Here is a 15,903-nt window from a genome sequence, read left to right on the forward strand (position 1 = left end):
ACAATAAGCCCTGTTCAGAAGGAAACATTACCAACTGGGATAACGTCCCCCCAAAAAACACTACCCCTCAGCTTTGACTATTCATAGCCAGAAATTTTTGATTGCCATTTTAAGATCAGTTTTGGAAGACACCTTCCTTGATCAAATACTCTTGCCTTGAAAGATTAGTGTTAGCGGCCTAATCACGCTGCACTTAGCTTAATTTGCTTTGCTACGGACTCATTAAATTCTTTTCTTTCGGTTAGAAACCCCACCATGGCTTGGCAGAGGAACAGGAAATCTCTGCTGGGTGCTCCAGGGCTGTGACTGCTCTTTCGTTTTAACCCACAGACTGGAAGGTGCTGCAGCAAATTGTGTCTGGGTCACTCTTCCCTTCCTATGTAAAGAGCTCACAACCATTTAAAACACTTTGTCAGCTAAACAGAGAGGGAGAAAAATTACTCTGATGTAAAAATGGCTCAGACTGGTGGTAGATCAATAGATTAAACCTAAAATTAGGTTATACCTAAAACCTCCAGTGGTAACAAGCTCCACAACTGATCATAAATTCTCAAGGATGCTTTCATCCCATCCCACCTTGCAATAGATCCAGCACTTGGTGGTCAAGAAGAGGCTTTCCTGAATGGCTGCTGTCATCTGGATGGATGATGTACACCGAGAAAGAAAAGTAAGCTTCAAGAACCACTGGGCAACATTTGCTGCTTCTTTGAATTGGGCTCTGTGGATCCGAGTACAATTTGAAATGCACTACCTATCGCCACCAGCACTGCATTTTGTGGAGGTTTGGCGTTACTGCTCTGCTGGCAGCTGTGCAGTTCAGAAATGGTTGTTATTGCCACAGCCTGGAAAGCCCTCAGACAGCTGTGTGCAGACCTGTCATGGACACCTGTGCTCCTGCCAAGGTGTGCAGGGAGATGTGGTGCTTTGCAGTCCTGCGTGGGTCAATGGAAAGCGTCTGCTGCATGCAAACAGTGGGCACTAGTCGATATTTCGACTGTCAGGTGGGCTAGTGCCTGGCATTAGCTCTAGTTGCAATCCCCCCGTGCTGTAACCCTCTTTACCTGCAGCTGCACTGCACTAAGGAAAACGTCAAACTCCTTCCTATCTTCAGTATCTTCAAGGCAAACCCCTCTGAATCCTCCACCAGAAAGAAAGGCACAAACTTGCTGTCAGAGCAGGTGGGGAAGTCTCCACGGCCTGATCTCAAGTGGAAGGATGCCCTGTGGTAGGATAACTGGCACGGGTGTTATTAGAAGAGGAATTTTTTGTTTTCCAGCATTTTGGCTAGGACTACCCTGGACTTCTTTGGGCAGAGATATACCAGTCAGAGCTACGCTTTTAGCAGCATATCTTACAAAATTTGGCTTTGCTGAACTGGTGCAGCCACATTTCTTGGTGGTAGAGCTGCTACACAGGACAGTATATTCATTATTTCTTACAATTTTCTGTAATATTGATTAAAATAAAACAAAGTCTCTCATTTAGAAGAAATAATTTGCAGATGTTGGCAAAGAACTTCTGCCAGTAATGCCTATTTTGCTCCTCTGAACAGAGCAAATGGAGCATAAGCTGTCTGTACACAAGGTAGATTCCCAGGGGAATTTATGGACAAACTTATCAGATGAAAAAACTGTGGAAAAGCCTTGCTTTTGGACAAATTAGCCATGTTTTTAAGGAAGGTGATGCTAGGATACTTAAGAGATTTTTCTACCGCTGAGACCCTCCATTTGCTTTTCTGGAATATTTTCCCTTAAAGAATTTAACTGCATAAAATATTTGCAGCTAATGTTGAACTCTCAATTCAATTCAATTTGAGTACTTGATGGCAATTTCTCTCCTGATTATTTGCTCACCAATGCTGGTTAGTTCTGAAAGATTTTTTTATACTTGCCACATTTGCAAAATCTGGAATCGCATCCCTGTCTCAGCTTTTGAATTATGATAGTCTGGAGAGAACACACTGCTAACTTGAACTTTGCAGTATCTGACTCTTTGGCTTCGTTATACCAATAGTGGTTTGGTTCTTCAGTTCCTGCTTAAAGCGAAACTCTCTTAGGTAGTCAAGTGTGGTTCGCTCAGGTAAAACCAAACAAAAAGAGCAAAATTAGATAAATACCTGTTTGGAAAGACAAACCCCTTTCAAAAAAACATGTAGGTTATAGAATAGTAATAAAGCAAGATATTGTATACTCAACCCTGGATATTTCTTTTAAAAATTAAGAAGAATTAAGAAGAATCCTTAATTCAGAATTTGTAAGAATTAATTAAGAATAAAAAGAATTATTTTAAAAATTAATAGGAATTATGAAGAATGAATTTATTTCACTAGCTTTTATCACCATTTTTATTGATTCTTTAAAGATTTAACTTTCAGGACTGCCAATCTACTGTTTGTTAGGGGCTTGCTTTGTCCAGCTGTCCTAGATTAAGATCCTCTGTCCAGTCAGAAATTATAGAAATTAACTTGGGGGGAAACAACAATAACAAAACAGCTGCAGAAATGTCCTCCACAGGCAAACAAACAGATGAAGAAGATTTTAAGATCATCGCTGATGGGAACTGTTGATCTGTTAAGTATTTGCATATATACGATTAAACATTGTCTGTACTAAGCTTTCCAACAACAACAAAAAGAACTCTGTTTGAACAAAAGTCACCTAAGCTGAAACCCTTTTTTTTTTTTTTTTTTCCCTCGCATGACAATGCAAGCAGGAATTACTACTTTTAAAAAAATCCGATGGTGTGTGCTTCCTGTTCCAGTTTGTTTAGTCACTAGTCTGAATTAGATCTCTGTTGGTTGGTTTCATTTGCTATAAACAGGTCTTGTGCTTTGTTTCAATACATCAAAGCCCATAGCCAGGCGCAGACAGGTAATGTAAAAGGGGGTGAGAAAGTTTACAGCCTTGCTTCATTGTTTCCCTAAGTATTCAAGACAACGGTCAGAGGGATCAGACAGAGGTTAAAAGAAGGCTTGGCAGCTTTTTTTATAAACTAGTTTCCCTTTTGTTCCTTTTCTAGAAACCAGATGTAACTGTAGGTCAGAAAAGGGTAAAATGAGGCACATGCTTGACCGCTGCTTTGGGGTGACTGGAGCGGAGAAACCTGCAGGCTTCACCCCTTGCTATGCTAACTCCGGCGATGCTATCCTTCAGGTGAGTACACATGGTTTGTTTTCCCTTCAAATCTCATCCACCCCAAGGATACAGATGACTGAGGAGGGTATTTCCTCTTGCCTGACACTGGTGGAAAAAATAAAATAAAAAAAAATCACTGGCTTAGCCCTTTAAAGATAAAAGGGAATTGCTCCCTCCCACAGTATTTTTAGTAAAGCTGCTCTAAAAGTTTGCTTCCTTCCAGCCTTTGCATCTCTACAGGTTTCCCTCTCTCTTTTCTTTTTTTTTTCTTCTTCTTCCTTTTTTTTTTTTTTATATCTGCCCTCCTAAAACAACAGGAATGCTGCACTGGCCCTCCGCCAGCAAAGGCTCAGCGAGCAGGGTAAAATTTCAGTTCAGATTTACGGGAAGGTGTTGGGAGTAAAAATCTGGTTCGGTGAGTTTAAGGCAAGGGAGTAGCCAGGAGACAACCTTGCTACTGTGAGCGCAGGGAGAAAGGGAGGAGGAGGAGGAGGTGGGGGGAAGAAAAAAAAAAAAAACCCGACCCATACTGGGGGGGAGATACCAATTTTTCCTCTCTCGGAGTTTCGGCGTGCTGCTGAGCTCCGGCAGCGCTATCAGGACTGCAGGCTGGAAGCGGGGCGTGCGAGCGCAGTGCAGCACAGGAATGTGCGGCTTAGGGCAGAGGCTTTGGCTGAGCCACTGCTAATCGCACGGCTTTCTCCCCACATCGGACTTCTCAAAAACTCTTAAAAAAAAAAAAAAAAAAATTGCATAGAGCCAAGAGAGGAGGTTAAGGCTCGGAGAGCGGTTGCTCCAAGTGGCAGCGTCGTGAGGAGTTGCTCAACCCTCCTCGCATAGCGGTGGGGCAGGAGGAAAAATGCGTTAGGTCGCTGCCCCGAAGCTTGGCCTTTCCGTGCATGGTGCCGAGAGCGGCTGCGGGTGCACCGGGGCTCCAGGTAGGTGCCGTCCCTTTCTGGTTTGCTCTGCTGTCCCTCTGTCCTTCTGCCAGGGTTCACTCTTCTGAAATTGGGTTCGCAGCGTAATGGGACAGAAGTTTGCCCAGAAAACACATTTTGAACCCTTTTTTTTTTTTTTTTCTCTCTCTGGGGGGGATGAAACCGAGAGGACTGCAGAGATTGTGAGTGAAGTTTTGGTGGTCCTTTCCGAGTGAGAGCTTTTTTGCGCGTTTTAGCCGCGCTCTGCAAGCAGATGACAGATGAGAGGCAGAAGCAAATATTAACTAAGAAAGTGAGAAGTCATCTGCAGGTTTGAAACTTTTAATTAAAAGGTGTACATTTCTCTGTATCAACACAAAATTACAGCGTGATGTGCCTAATGTCTTTGCAGTAAATTTTGGAAGGAGTATTTCGTTTGTTTGGCTGTTTCTTATTTTCAACACTCAAAACCCTCAAGTTTGTGCAGCAGGCAGCGGTGACACAGCCCTGAGAGATGTCAAACGGGCTCAGAGATAGGCTGCCGTCTGGAAGCCTGTTACACACCATTAGCATAAGAATGGGATCTTATCTTGGAAAAGTTTCTGATGACCGTTTGAAATACGTGTATCAATCAGGAGGTCAAGCCTCTCCTTTGCTCTGAAAGTAGGTGATTAGATGAGACATGCCGGGGGCTCCTTATCCATGTTATAAGAAATAGCTGTTGAGGTTTTTTGGGGGGGTTGTTTTAGAGGGAAAGCTGCACAGCTCACTTCGTTGTAGGAATTTAAAATCAAACTTTGCGCTAAGACAGGTCGGGACCTAACAGACCGCAAAAATCCCTCCTGAATGTTCCCAGCACAGCGGGGCTCTCGCAGCGGGCAGGAGCGTAAGAAGGGGCCGCAGTGAGCCGCCTGCGTCCAGCGCCAGCTGACTGCCGGTGCCTGTGTGAGCCTTTGAGCCTTTGCAGGGGACAATTTGGGCAAGGCTGGGTTTGCATGATGTGAAGAGGGAAAGCCAGGTCTTTTATGAGCAGTAGGCCGGCAGCGTGGCTGCCGCAGGTGCCGTGGTGTGGGGTGAGAGGTCGGCCTTCATGCTCGCTGGGCCTGGCAGGGAGCTGCAGGCCTGTGAGGCAGAGGCAGCCTGCGCTCGCCAGAGGGAAACGGAGATAACGCCGGGAATACGCTGCCGTCCGTGTCCAGCCGGCGCATGCCAGAGCTGCTAAAAGGCTAACAAACTGCTGTCTGGGAGATAAACGAAGAGACAAACGCTCTCCTTGCGCGTTTGTTCTCTCTCTCCCCCACTCCCCTGCCTGCTCTCTTCCCAGGACAGGGATTTTTTTCCTGGCGGAGCTGAGGGCAGGTGCTCGTGGCCCGCATCCCTGTGAGGTGGGACCGGGCTGTCCCTGCACTGCCAGGCACTGCCGTGCCCCGAGACGCAGGACAAAACACTCAGCCCCGTGTGCTAGGTGTTGTTAAGGAAATGTTTGGAGTTGGCTGGCATGTAAATACAGTTGCTAATCGTTTCTGCGTGTCCCTGTGGCGGCCTGGGACGAGAAATCTTTGTTTGAAGTTTTAGAAAGTAAAGGAATGTGCTGCCTTCAATAAACTAGATTAAAAAATGTCAAAAACCTTGGGATAAAAGTATTTAATATAAGCAGCAGAGCCTGCAGGGAGTAGTGCTTCAATTGGAGTTTGCATCAGGGTCTGCTTTCAGGGCTCTCCATGTTTTGGGGTCCCAGTGGCCCAACTTGGCCTCTGTTGGCCAGTGTGTTGGTTCCCTGTAGGAGCTCACAACACTGTTCAAGTGACAAACTCCAGCAGATGTTATATTTCTCTTACGAGTGAAGCAATAATTATATCTCAACTTTTTCATTCAAACTGCTGGCCTTGATTATCTGTGCATGATTTCCCAAATCACCAATGCTCTGATTTATTGAGAAATTTAATAGGGTAATATATGCACTGTCTGCGAAGAAATGGTGATAGGTCTCTAAGTTGCCAGATTCACTTCCTGCTGAAAATGACACAAATCAATGACTTTGATGGAAGTAAAGATCAGGTTTGCTTCATAGCAGGGAAGTAAACCTAATCATTTGGCCATGAGAGGACAATCTCCATGCCTGTGTATCAGTGTATGTAGCTGCCTCCTTAGTCAAGAGGTTTAGATCTCCAAATGACCAATGACCTATACCCACAAACACTTCTGTATATTGTCAAGTCACTTTGAAATTTGTTTTGTATGGGGATTTTTAGGTCCAGTTTTCCAGCTTCTAAAATGGATCCTGTGAGCAGGACATTTTTTCATGCCACTTTAGAAGAAGAAAGGACTCTGACCTTTATCTCTCCAGTGAGAGGCTTAAAATAATATCTCTTTCTGTTGTTGTAATTTTTTTTTTCCAATAAAATGCTTCTGTGTACACCTAGCTCTTGCCAAGATCAGGAACATCTTCTCATAGCCTTGCAGAGACAATGTAGGCTTTGTATAGCTATGGCTGTTGGGGTTTTGGTGACACAGTAAACTCAACAGAGCAAAGCAACTTCTTAGCAACTGCAAAGCTGACTACCTGGTATGTAAGGGCATTTTTGTCCTTTCCAGTCTTTCATTTGCCATGATTACAAGCCATCTTTTATTTGAAAAGAAGAGAGGGTTTTTTGATATATATTTTTTTAAAACATATGTTTTACAAAACATGCTTAGAGGCTGGATGTTATCTTTTACCTAGCTAGCTCAGAAAGCAGAGACTAAATCAGCATAGATGAGCTTATTAGGCACGGGATGGAAAGAAACTACAAATGCATGAGAAACCTCTGCCATGTGGTATAAAAGAATCATGAGACAACAGTAACTTTCAGCTATTTCCAAAGTAGGCAAGGCTTAAACAACCACTGAAAAATGAAACACTCTCTGTCCTATTCACCACCATAAGGACCATCAGGAAGCACCACTCCAAGTGATGTTGTTCAGGGTCTGTATTTGTGTTTTGGCCCATGAGTGACCAGTGGATGTGCTTGAGTTTTGCCTTGAAATAAACTGAAATACTGCCTCTGTATTTTTGCCTTTTGTCATAGAAACCTAGTGAGATCCACCATGGGTCAGGGTGTAGGTTCAGCCCCAACAAGTTGAGTTCCTGGTAGAAGGAAAGATGTCATCTATTACTACATGGTCATAGGCCTGGGATTCCTGATCAGGGTGTTGCTGCTGTGTGTGTAACCAGACTGCCACTGCCGCGCGGGGTTTCTGTATGAAATACCCAGCAAGGGACAATAAGTGGGTAAGGCGTGGGGTGGAGCACAAGGAAATTGTGAGACAGGTCAGTCAGGTGTGAAGCGTGGCTGCTGCTGCGTTGTTTCAGCAGCACGGAAGCAATATATTGTATTTCTTAGAAAATAGAGAGCTGGTAAATGGAAGCACAAAAGTGAGCAGCTTACTCAGGCATAAGACTATGAAAATGACTTTTGTAATAGTATTTGGAAGACGTAGCAGTAGTTTGAGATTGCAGTTATGAAAGTCAGAGAAAAGGATGTTGGTGCTACTGAGATAATGAGCGGGTAGGATCCCAGAGAAGAGTTTTAGCTATGAGGGTGGGTGGAACAGGCAACATCTTGGACATGGAAGCAGAAAGCATCAACAGGTCTTAGTTGTACCTTGAAAGAAAGGCTGCCTGAATAAAAATTGTACCCTGCCTGCCAACAGGACAGTAATTCTCACTGAGGGAAGGAGAGAAGAGATTTTGGGTATCCCTTGAGAGTGAGGGTGCCTGGCACACTGTTTTATGCGTGTTGAACTTGGAAGCGATGTCCAGGCTTTCAGCAGACTGCAGAAAAAGTGAGAGAGGGACATCAGCTGGGCTGGATATTGATGGGAAAGCAAAGCAAAAGAAATTGAACTATGGGGAGAATTTGCAATTGAACGTGGTGGAAAGAAGAGGGTTGAAAGCAAAAGAGAAGTCATCAGGGCTGATGGAGTGGAAATCACAGGAAGGCTGAATGGTGGGACATAAAGGGGGAGGCTAATGGATGGTGCTGAATAGGACCACTTGAAGGTTAGTGCAGGGAAAATTCAGCAGTGCAGTCTGAGCAGTGCATCTCAAATAAACAGTCTTTTTATGAGCAAAAGAAAAGAATCAGGGCAGCAGAGGAAGGGAATACGTGAGACGGACATAACATGACGAGGGGGTGATATGGGTCATCAGCATAAATCAGCAGCAGTGAGAAAGAAGCTTGTGAGAAGAGGAAAATGGAGAATCAAAACCAAAGGAGGAAGGTGGAGGAACTGGGTGAACGGGAGGCGTCTGCAGGGCAGGGAGGGAGTCAGAAGTGAGGGATCCTTGTAAAGAGACAGAGGGAGGACGGGGGAAAAGATCAACCCACAGGGTACAGCCTGACCCCAGTTAGGGAAAATCTGAGGAGACACTTCATTAAGGCTGGAAAGGCTTGCTGTTGAAGCCACAAGGAGGTTTTGGGACCTGGAGGGAAGGAAGCATGAGAGATTGTGGCTAACTGAGGTCTTTAAAGCTGGAATGTGTGCTGTAGGACAGGCAGGGTGCGACTGCGGGAGCTTCCCAGGCTGGGTAGGGAGGAAGAGCATGAGTGAGGAAAAATGGCACCAAAGGCAAGGAGGGAAGGTAGAAGCGAACACGAATGCACATGCAGGGACATGTTCTCAAGGTGTTTTTACAGTAAAAGAGCACATTCAGTTCACCTTAATAAAATATTCACATTATTAACATGACCTTAGGCCATGTCCACGTCATTGTGCGTGCTTTTGGCAGCAAAATTCCTGTTGGCTGTGGATGCTGCAATTTCTCCAGAGTTCATGCACTGGTACCCGCATTCTAACATGAATGCTACTCCTCACGGGCAGCATTTCAGTCATTAGTGTTCCCATTAAAGATAACACTAACAAGGTGCCTGAAGCACACAGGAACATTGCAGCAGGTAAAGCTGCGAGCAGAGAGAGATTTGATGGGCAGATGTCTTGAAATGGCTGGGACTGAAGTACAAGCTTTGGCTCTTGAAGGCTGATTCTGTCCTTTATTTTCTGGCTTCAGGAAGTGGGCACAAACAGACCATGTGTGCTCAGTGGATGGGAAGCTGGAGGTGCCTCAGGTTGGGTCAAGGTGATCTGCGCCTATTGTAGCTGCCCTGTGTTGCGTCTTACCGGGTGTTTATGAAGTAAACAGGGCAAGCAGATGCTGCTGACAAAGTTGTCTCTGCTCCTCCTGAGGGCCCCGAGGGTCACAACGAGCCCAATACAACACCTGCATCCTGCAAGGAAGAGAGAGATGAAGAGCTTTCCATACAAACTAATTGTATTGAGCAATCTTAAACGAAAAGGCTTCTCTGTGCTCTTCCCACACATTGAAGTACCAAGTATCATCTTACCTGTGTGAATCCCAGGTCAGGCTGTACATGTGCAGAATAAATCTTCCCAGACGCCACAGGGGTGACAGGGGTGTCTGGTACATGGAGAGGGTGCTTTGTCCCTTTGTTTTTACTCTGACCCATGTTTTACCACTGCTGTTTGCAAGTCCTTCTTTGAGGTGCTGAGAAGACCAAAGACCAAGTCTTCCCATGTTTGTTTTTTTCTTCTCTTGAAAATTCTTTTTTTTTTTTTTCCAGTGGTACTCCTCTACAAACTCACATTCCCAGTGAGCAGCAAGACAGACTGACAAACAATATTAGTTTTTTACCGTCTAGTAGCCGTATGACTCTAAGTGAGAAAATTCCAGCAGAAATTCCTGTGGAAATTCCTGGCCATTCCCATGGCCACTTGCCTTGGGACAGTTTATCAGCTCACTCTCTGCTTGATATATGGGACTCAGTAGGTACAAACCCCACAGCTCTGAGGGGTGCAGAGTGAACTGCACTAAGTACAGCTAAGTGTTGCAAAACACGTGGTCTTGACTGTTGGCTTTCTCTTCAGGGTGATAAATCCCAGGGACAGCAGCTATTTTGCTCATGGAGCAGTTCTAGGGCTTTTCCTGCCCTCTATCTATGGCATTATCTGGAGTTTTCACTGTGGCCCTTTGATTCCTGGCATTGCCATCTAGATTGCAGGACAAAAACAAATAATAATAAACAGAGAAGGATGTTGTATTTCTTTTGGTATTTCTTCTGCTTCCTTGTACAAACAGTGGCCTTTCTTGTGTCCTGGTATCAGTGACCACCGATTTCAGTGAACTCAGCAAGAGTGCTCTGGTAACCTCTGTATGTGAGGAGGGCAAGGCTTTGATAAATTTAGCTTTGCAGCTGTTTGAGGAATACCTCGTTTCTTCTAACCAGGCATAGGCTTCTCTGTATATGCACAAGTATCAAAACAGATGAGTCTTGGTGTTGTATTTTTAATTCACCAAACACTTGCCTTCATCTGTCAGTGCTTGGTTACCAGCTTTGTCTCTGGTTTAGAGCGAGGTGATCCTGAGGGGACCATTTTTGCTCACTGTGTCATAGTTTCCCCATCAATCGACAAGAAATACATTTTTTCTCTTCCCTTCTGAAACACTAGACACTGTAGGAGACAAGCTGTTAAAGAACACACTGCTTGTATGTGAGAGATGATAACAATACACCTGCCTCTGGCATGAAGCATCTCTCCCTCTGAATTTTCTAATAGTGTGAATTTTCGAAAAAAACAGTGGTGATGCTTTTTTTTTTTTTTAATAAGTACATTGTGTAAGAATACAGGATCTCCAAAGAAAATGAAAGCAAAACTGCTGATTGTGCAATCTACTTACCGATAGGCAGAATAATAAACCCAGCTTTATGAAAAATGCCATATATCCAGAGGCCTTTTCTTAAGTCCTAGAAGTTTAGATTTGCACTAAAACTTTCCAGTAATAGTGAAAATCAGTTAAAGACCAGAGCTCACCATGAATACTGTCAGTGTTCAAGGCACAGACTGCGTAGGGCAGCCAGTATGCTGTAAGCTGGGGTGTAAGTTTATATATCTTCGGACACACCTTTGTGTTTTTAATACGCAGGCAACCGTATGTTCCTTTTTCTTGTACTCCAAAGTAATCAGAAAGGATCCTGCTGTAGTTTGGGAGCTGTAATCATGCTGCCACAGGGCGGCCACAAGGCTATCTGCCCCCCTGTGTGCAGCCTGCCCTAGGAGTACCCACAAAAGGGTCGGACAAACCCTTCCCAGAGCTACGGTTGGCGCAAAGGGGATCAGATAAGCTTGGCAGTCGTTGTTGTGCAAGCTTCTTTCTGAGCTATGGATTCAAAGCAAAACTCGGACAAAACCACAGGGCTGAAACTCCTTGGTGGACTCCATCCATGGCATGCAATAGGGCAGCCAGCATGCAACCCGTACTGCTGACTCACCGCTTCCCCATCCTTCCGTGTCCGCCTTCACCTTCCGGCACGGGCACCAGTTTTTGGGGCCACCGTGCTCCTGGGCAGCTCTGCCTGTGTACCTCAGTGATCTTGGGTCCACAGCTGGGCTCCCAGGTCCCAGGCTGGAGCAGGATGGGTGTTGGCAGTGATGCATAGCAAGGGGTGGCTGAGCTGTGGTCTGTGGAGTGCGTGGGCGCAGCCGTGCTGGGTCAGAGCTGCTGGTACCATGAAGGTGGAGGGGGTGAACCTCCTCCCCAACAGGTCTGCGAATGCTGGATGGCATGGCAGGTGAAGGAACCAGGCTGTAATTTTCACTGTGTTTCTACACTGTTCAAATCTGGGTTCCAGCTGTGATGCCAAAATGCAGAAAAGGCCCAGCAGCTGCCTTACCTCTGACAAGGGAGCGCGTCTCCAGCAACAAACCCTGTAACATAAGCAAAGTGAGAGCAGCATTTCATTGCTCCTTCTATATATCCAAGCCATTTCAATCACGTTTCCTCTTCATCTAATCTTATCTGTTGCGTGTTGCAATCCTTGCTGTGCTTCCCTATTTCCAAATCAAAGCACGATCTCTGCAAAAATCTGAACGCGGCCTCCATTTTGAAACGCGGCCTGCTCCGAACAAAGGCTACCAGTCTGTTAATTCGCTGCTAATCCTTACCTGAAAAGTAACTGATGCCAAAATAATTGCGTTCTCTTGGGAGTGTCAATCACCATTAAAAAGCTTTCCTCTCGGTTCACAAGTACTGTTGTACGTATATATGCAACAGGGTGTAGAACAAGCCAGACAAGAAGAAAATGAAAAGCATACAAATGACTGGTTCTGCAGGAAGGACACCAGCGTGAGGTCTGGGAAACCTGGCTGCACGTCCCTGCCCCACCACAAAAAAATGGTGCGAATGAGTAAATAACAGTGTGGCCAGTTTGCTGGTTGCTGTGGGTATTTCCTATGCCTGTAATTTATTTATTTTTTTTTTCTGCTTGTTTTAAGCCATTGTTTTGATGGGTTGGTTGGACAGCTGTGCTGGGAGAGCCCTGGGGTGGGATGGAGGAAAGTGACGATCAAAAAGGAAAAAAAAAATGGATTTAAGCAAGATATAAACCTCTGAAAAATCACAGTTTCCATGCACTTAGTGGAGACTTCAACTTCTAACATCCAGCTCCCAGAAAATACTGTTTGCACTGCATATGTTGCAGTCTGAGCAAGACTGCAATTGCTGTGGCACTATGAGGCTGCCAGGCTCCCTGCAGCTGAGTTGGAGAGCAGGGTTTAGGGCATCTAAAAGTAAAGGGAGCCAAGGAAATGGGGCTGGGGGCTGGGGCTGGGAAGGACAGGCTGGATGGAGGAGCAAGGGAAGGGAAGAAGAAGAGGGGAGCTGGCAGGGTAAGGAGACTGCCTGGAAAAGCTGATGGGGAGTTGATAGAAAGAGACTTGGTGAGATAACTCGAACAGAGGTGACCGAGAATTGGTGGCTGGGCAGAGAGACAGCAGCTATGGCAGCAGAGTCCAGCGTGGGGGCTGCAAATGGAGCCCACCGGGCTGGGGGCCCCAGGGACAAGAGGGATAGGGGTGAGCCTGGGGCACAGATGGGACAAGGGATGGGTCTGGGGGGTGAATGGAGCCCAGGTGGGAGCATTTGGGATGGTGAACTTGGGGCTTTCCAGCCAGCATCGGGCCTGGAAAAGTGAAGTGTTGGCTGGGCAGGGGGAATGGGAGAGGGATTGGGATGGTGCAAGCCCCACGGTCCTATGTTTTCCCCCATTCCCACTGCTGCCAGCAAAACCCAGGCTGGAGTTTGCTGTGATTTGGTCTGTTCCTTCAGCTAGCTGAAATCTCCCTGTGGTAAATGGCATGTGCCACCCCTCCGTGTGACACACACGTCAGTGGGATGCCACATGATGGATTTTTTTTTCAAGTTTGCAGAAAAAAAAATAAAGAAAGAAAAAAGAAAAACAAAACACCTCACCAACATAAAAGCTTTGGAGGTAGTGCACAGATATATCCTCCTCAGAAAAAGTATAAAGTGTGTAATTCAGACAGTACCAGGTTTATAGTCTGCATAATCCTAATTTGCCTTCTGGGGTGTATTTTTATAGCGTGATTCTTCTCTTCTGACATTTAGTACTGTCGTGTGGCGGTGTTTTTTTCCAGGGCTCTTGCCTTATACCATGTATGAGGAGGAGGGTGGTCAGCAAGCAGTTTACTTTACACTTCCTTTTCCTGCTGTTCAGGGTGTACGTTGTTAATTCTCTTGCACTGCTTCCAGCTATAAGGAGAATGATTATTTCTTGGCTTTTTAAATGGGGTTCATCTCTTTACATTTAATTACTTCACAAATAGTAATGAGCTAATCTGCACAACAGCCATTTGACATTGATTTAATAAAAAAAAGTAGAGTCACAGAAGGTAAATTAAAAAGTTTACCATAATGTTGAGAGCACAAATTAGGATGCCAGGGCAAGGCATGGGAGAAGTTTTTTAGTTAAATGTCTTCTATACTGGAAAATGTGTTTTAGGATTAACAAGCTTTAGCTACAGATTTATGTCAAGTTTAAAAGGTTATTTTGGGTGAACAAAAATAAACATATTCCAATAAGTTGAAATGTGTTATTCCCACAATTCCCAAATGCGGCAACTACATTCCTCTTGCTTTAGAATGACATTTAATTTAGAAAGTTGACTAAATTTAACAATAAGAAGTGGGTAGGGAATCCAGAAATGAAATGTTTGATTTGGGGCAAAACAAATTTCCTCCTTTTTTTTTTTTTCTGGTGCATTTCAGCTAGCAATGTGAGTCAGTCACACTGCTCGCCTTATGACTCTATTTTCCAGAAAGCTGCATTTTGTTTTAAGATTCTCATTTTTGAAGTGCATTTCCCAGCGAAATCACTCACAGCTCTCAGCACTCTCTGCTTCTGCAAGGGACTGCGGATCAGAAAATGTTCCCACCCCAAAATAAGGAACAAGCAGTTGGTGACCATCTGTACGAGGCTTGGCCTAAATGACTTGGCCAGTGATAGACAGGAACTGGGTGCAACGCGGGGACAGAAAGCAGTTAATTGTGAGCCAGTTCATCTGCTTCAGCTGTGAGTTCCCCTTCCTCGTGATGTGTCCCCTGCAGCATCCCCAGGAGGGTGGCAGGGATGGAGGCCACCTGAGCAGGGCCACACAGTGGGTAGAGGAGGCCACCATCAGCTGCGAGGGGCTGCGGAGGTGCAGGATCTGGTTTGCAGCACCCAGCTTCCAAATTTTGGGTGCTCCTTGGGGCATCTGTTGTGGAAAGCCTGTGTGGGGTGTGCATCTGGGGACAAGTGGCCCCAAGGGGCTTGGGGATATGAGGAGAAATTGCAAGAAGAGGTGTCCTCACCACCACAGGTTCTGGGCTGGGAAGGGGCGCTGCCAGGCTGTATTACCTACCGCGTGGCCTGGCAGGAGTGAACACAGCCAACGCACCTCTGACTGCTGCATTACAACTCTTCCAGTGGTCTGCTTAATCAAAGTGGTTTGCAAAAGCTTGAATCAGGTACAGAAACCTGTGCTGCTGGGGTGTTTGTGTCTCCTTTTCCTCATAGTTGACTGGAGTTAAGCTGTTCTCAGGTGAGGAACTGGATTTTTGGAGCATGATCATTGCTCGTATTTCCTGTAACACACACTGTGGATGAGACCAGACTGGGGTAGGCAACTCTAAACAAAGCAAACCTACACCTCTACACCTCCCTCAATGCCTGCAAGTGCATTGGCAGAAACGTACCCAGAGCCACATCAGAACCATGCAGATTGCCCCGGCCATGCGGGATTTGCATTTTTTTTTTGGTATGAGCAAATGAGGAAGGACAGCAAAGGTCCTTTTATTACATTCTTCTAAAGCAGAAGTGGACAAATGAAAGATGCCCATTGCACTGGGTACCGCAGACAGCAGAGGGAAAGGCAACATCTGTTCAATAAACAGGAAATCCAGAGGCAGAAACGAAGCCTGCCCAACAAGTGGCTGAAGATAAGGGTGAAACGTACTGCTCCTGAGTGGGCTGCAATGCAGAAGATCACGCTGCAGCCTTCATTGAGCAAGCCCGAGCTGTGAACATGCTTATGGCAACTAGTGGGTGGATGATTCACAGCCAGAGAAAAGGGTAAAAAAAAAAAAAAAAAAAAGAGGAGTTTGTACCCCTCCAATAGACAACATGATGTTTAAACCCTTCTCCCAACCGGGCATTGCCCATTCTCCTGTTCATTTAATGGGGCGTTTGTAAACAATGCAAGCCTGCTCCTTTTCATATTCAAAGCTTTGGTCAGGTCTACAGTGCAAGTTTTCATGTGCCCAGTTGTGTTGGCCAGACCGTATTTAACTCTTCCTTCTCCCTCTTCTACCCTCCTGCTTTCCTGCACCAACTAAATTAGGGTTGATTAAGGCTGACCACCTTCCTCAGGTAGGAAAAGCTCCCATGCACCCATGGCTATACTGGCAAAACTCCCTGCCTTGGGGAGAATCTATTTCACTGGGAGGCAGAGGGCCT

General features: G+C 45.5%; 1 protein-coding gene across 4 annotated transcripts in view; it reads left to right on the plus strand.

The window, feature by feature from the left end:
* Positions 1-2,751: 2,751 nt before the first annotated feature.
* Positions 2,752-15,903, plus strand: part of RBM47 (RNA binding motif protein 47) — a 77,503-nt gene continuing 64,351 nt past the window's right edge. Inside the window, exons 1-2 of one of the 4 annotated variants that reach the window (XM_040555649.1) lie at positions 2,752-2,870; positions 3,019-3,152. In XM_040555649.1, the coding sequence (XP_040411583.1) occupies positions 3,124-3,152 (29 nt within the window). In that variant the 5' untranslated portion in view covers positions 2,752-2,870; positions 3,019-3,123. Of the gene's footprint in view, positions 2,871-3,018; positions 3,153-3,241; positions 4,073-15,903 lie in introns of those variants that run through there. The other 3 variants (XM_040555648.1, XM_040555650.1, XM_040555651.1) reach the window with 3 other exon arrangements.

The sequence above is a fragment of the Cygnus olor genome, chromosome 4 (genome assembly GCF_009769625.2).
Source record: "Cygnus olor isolate bCygOlo1 chromosome 4, bCygOlo1.pri.v2, whole genome shotgun sequence".
In the NCBI taxonomy this organism is placed as follows: Eukaryota; Metazoa; Chordata; class Aves; order Anseriformes; family Anatidae; genus Cygnus; species Cygnus olor.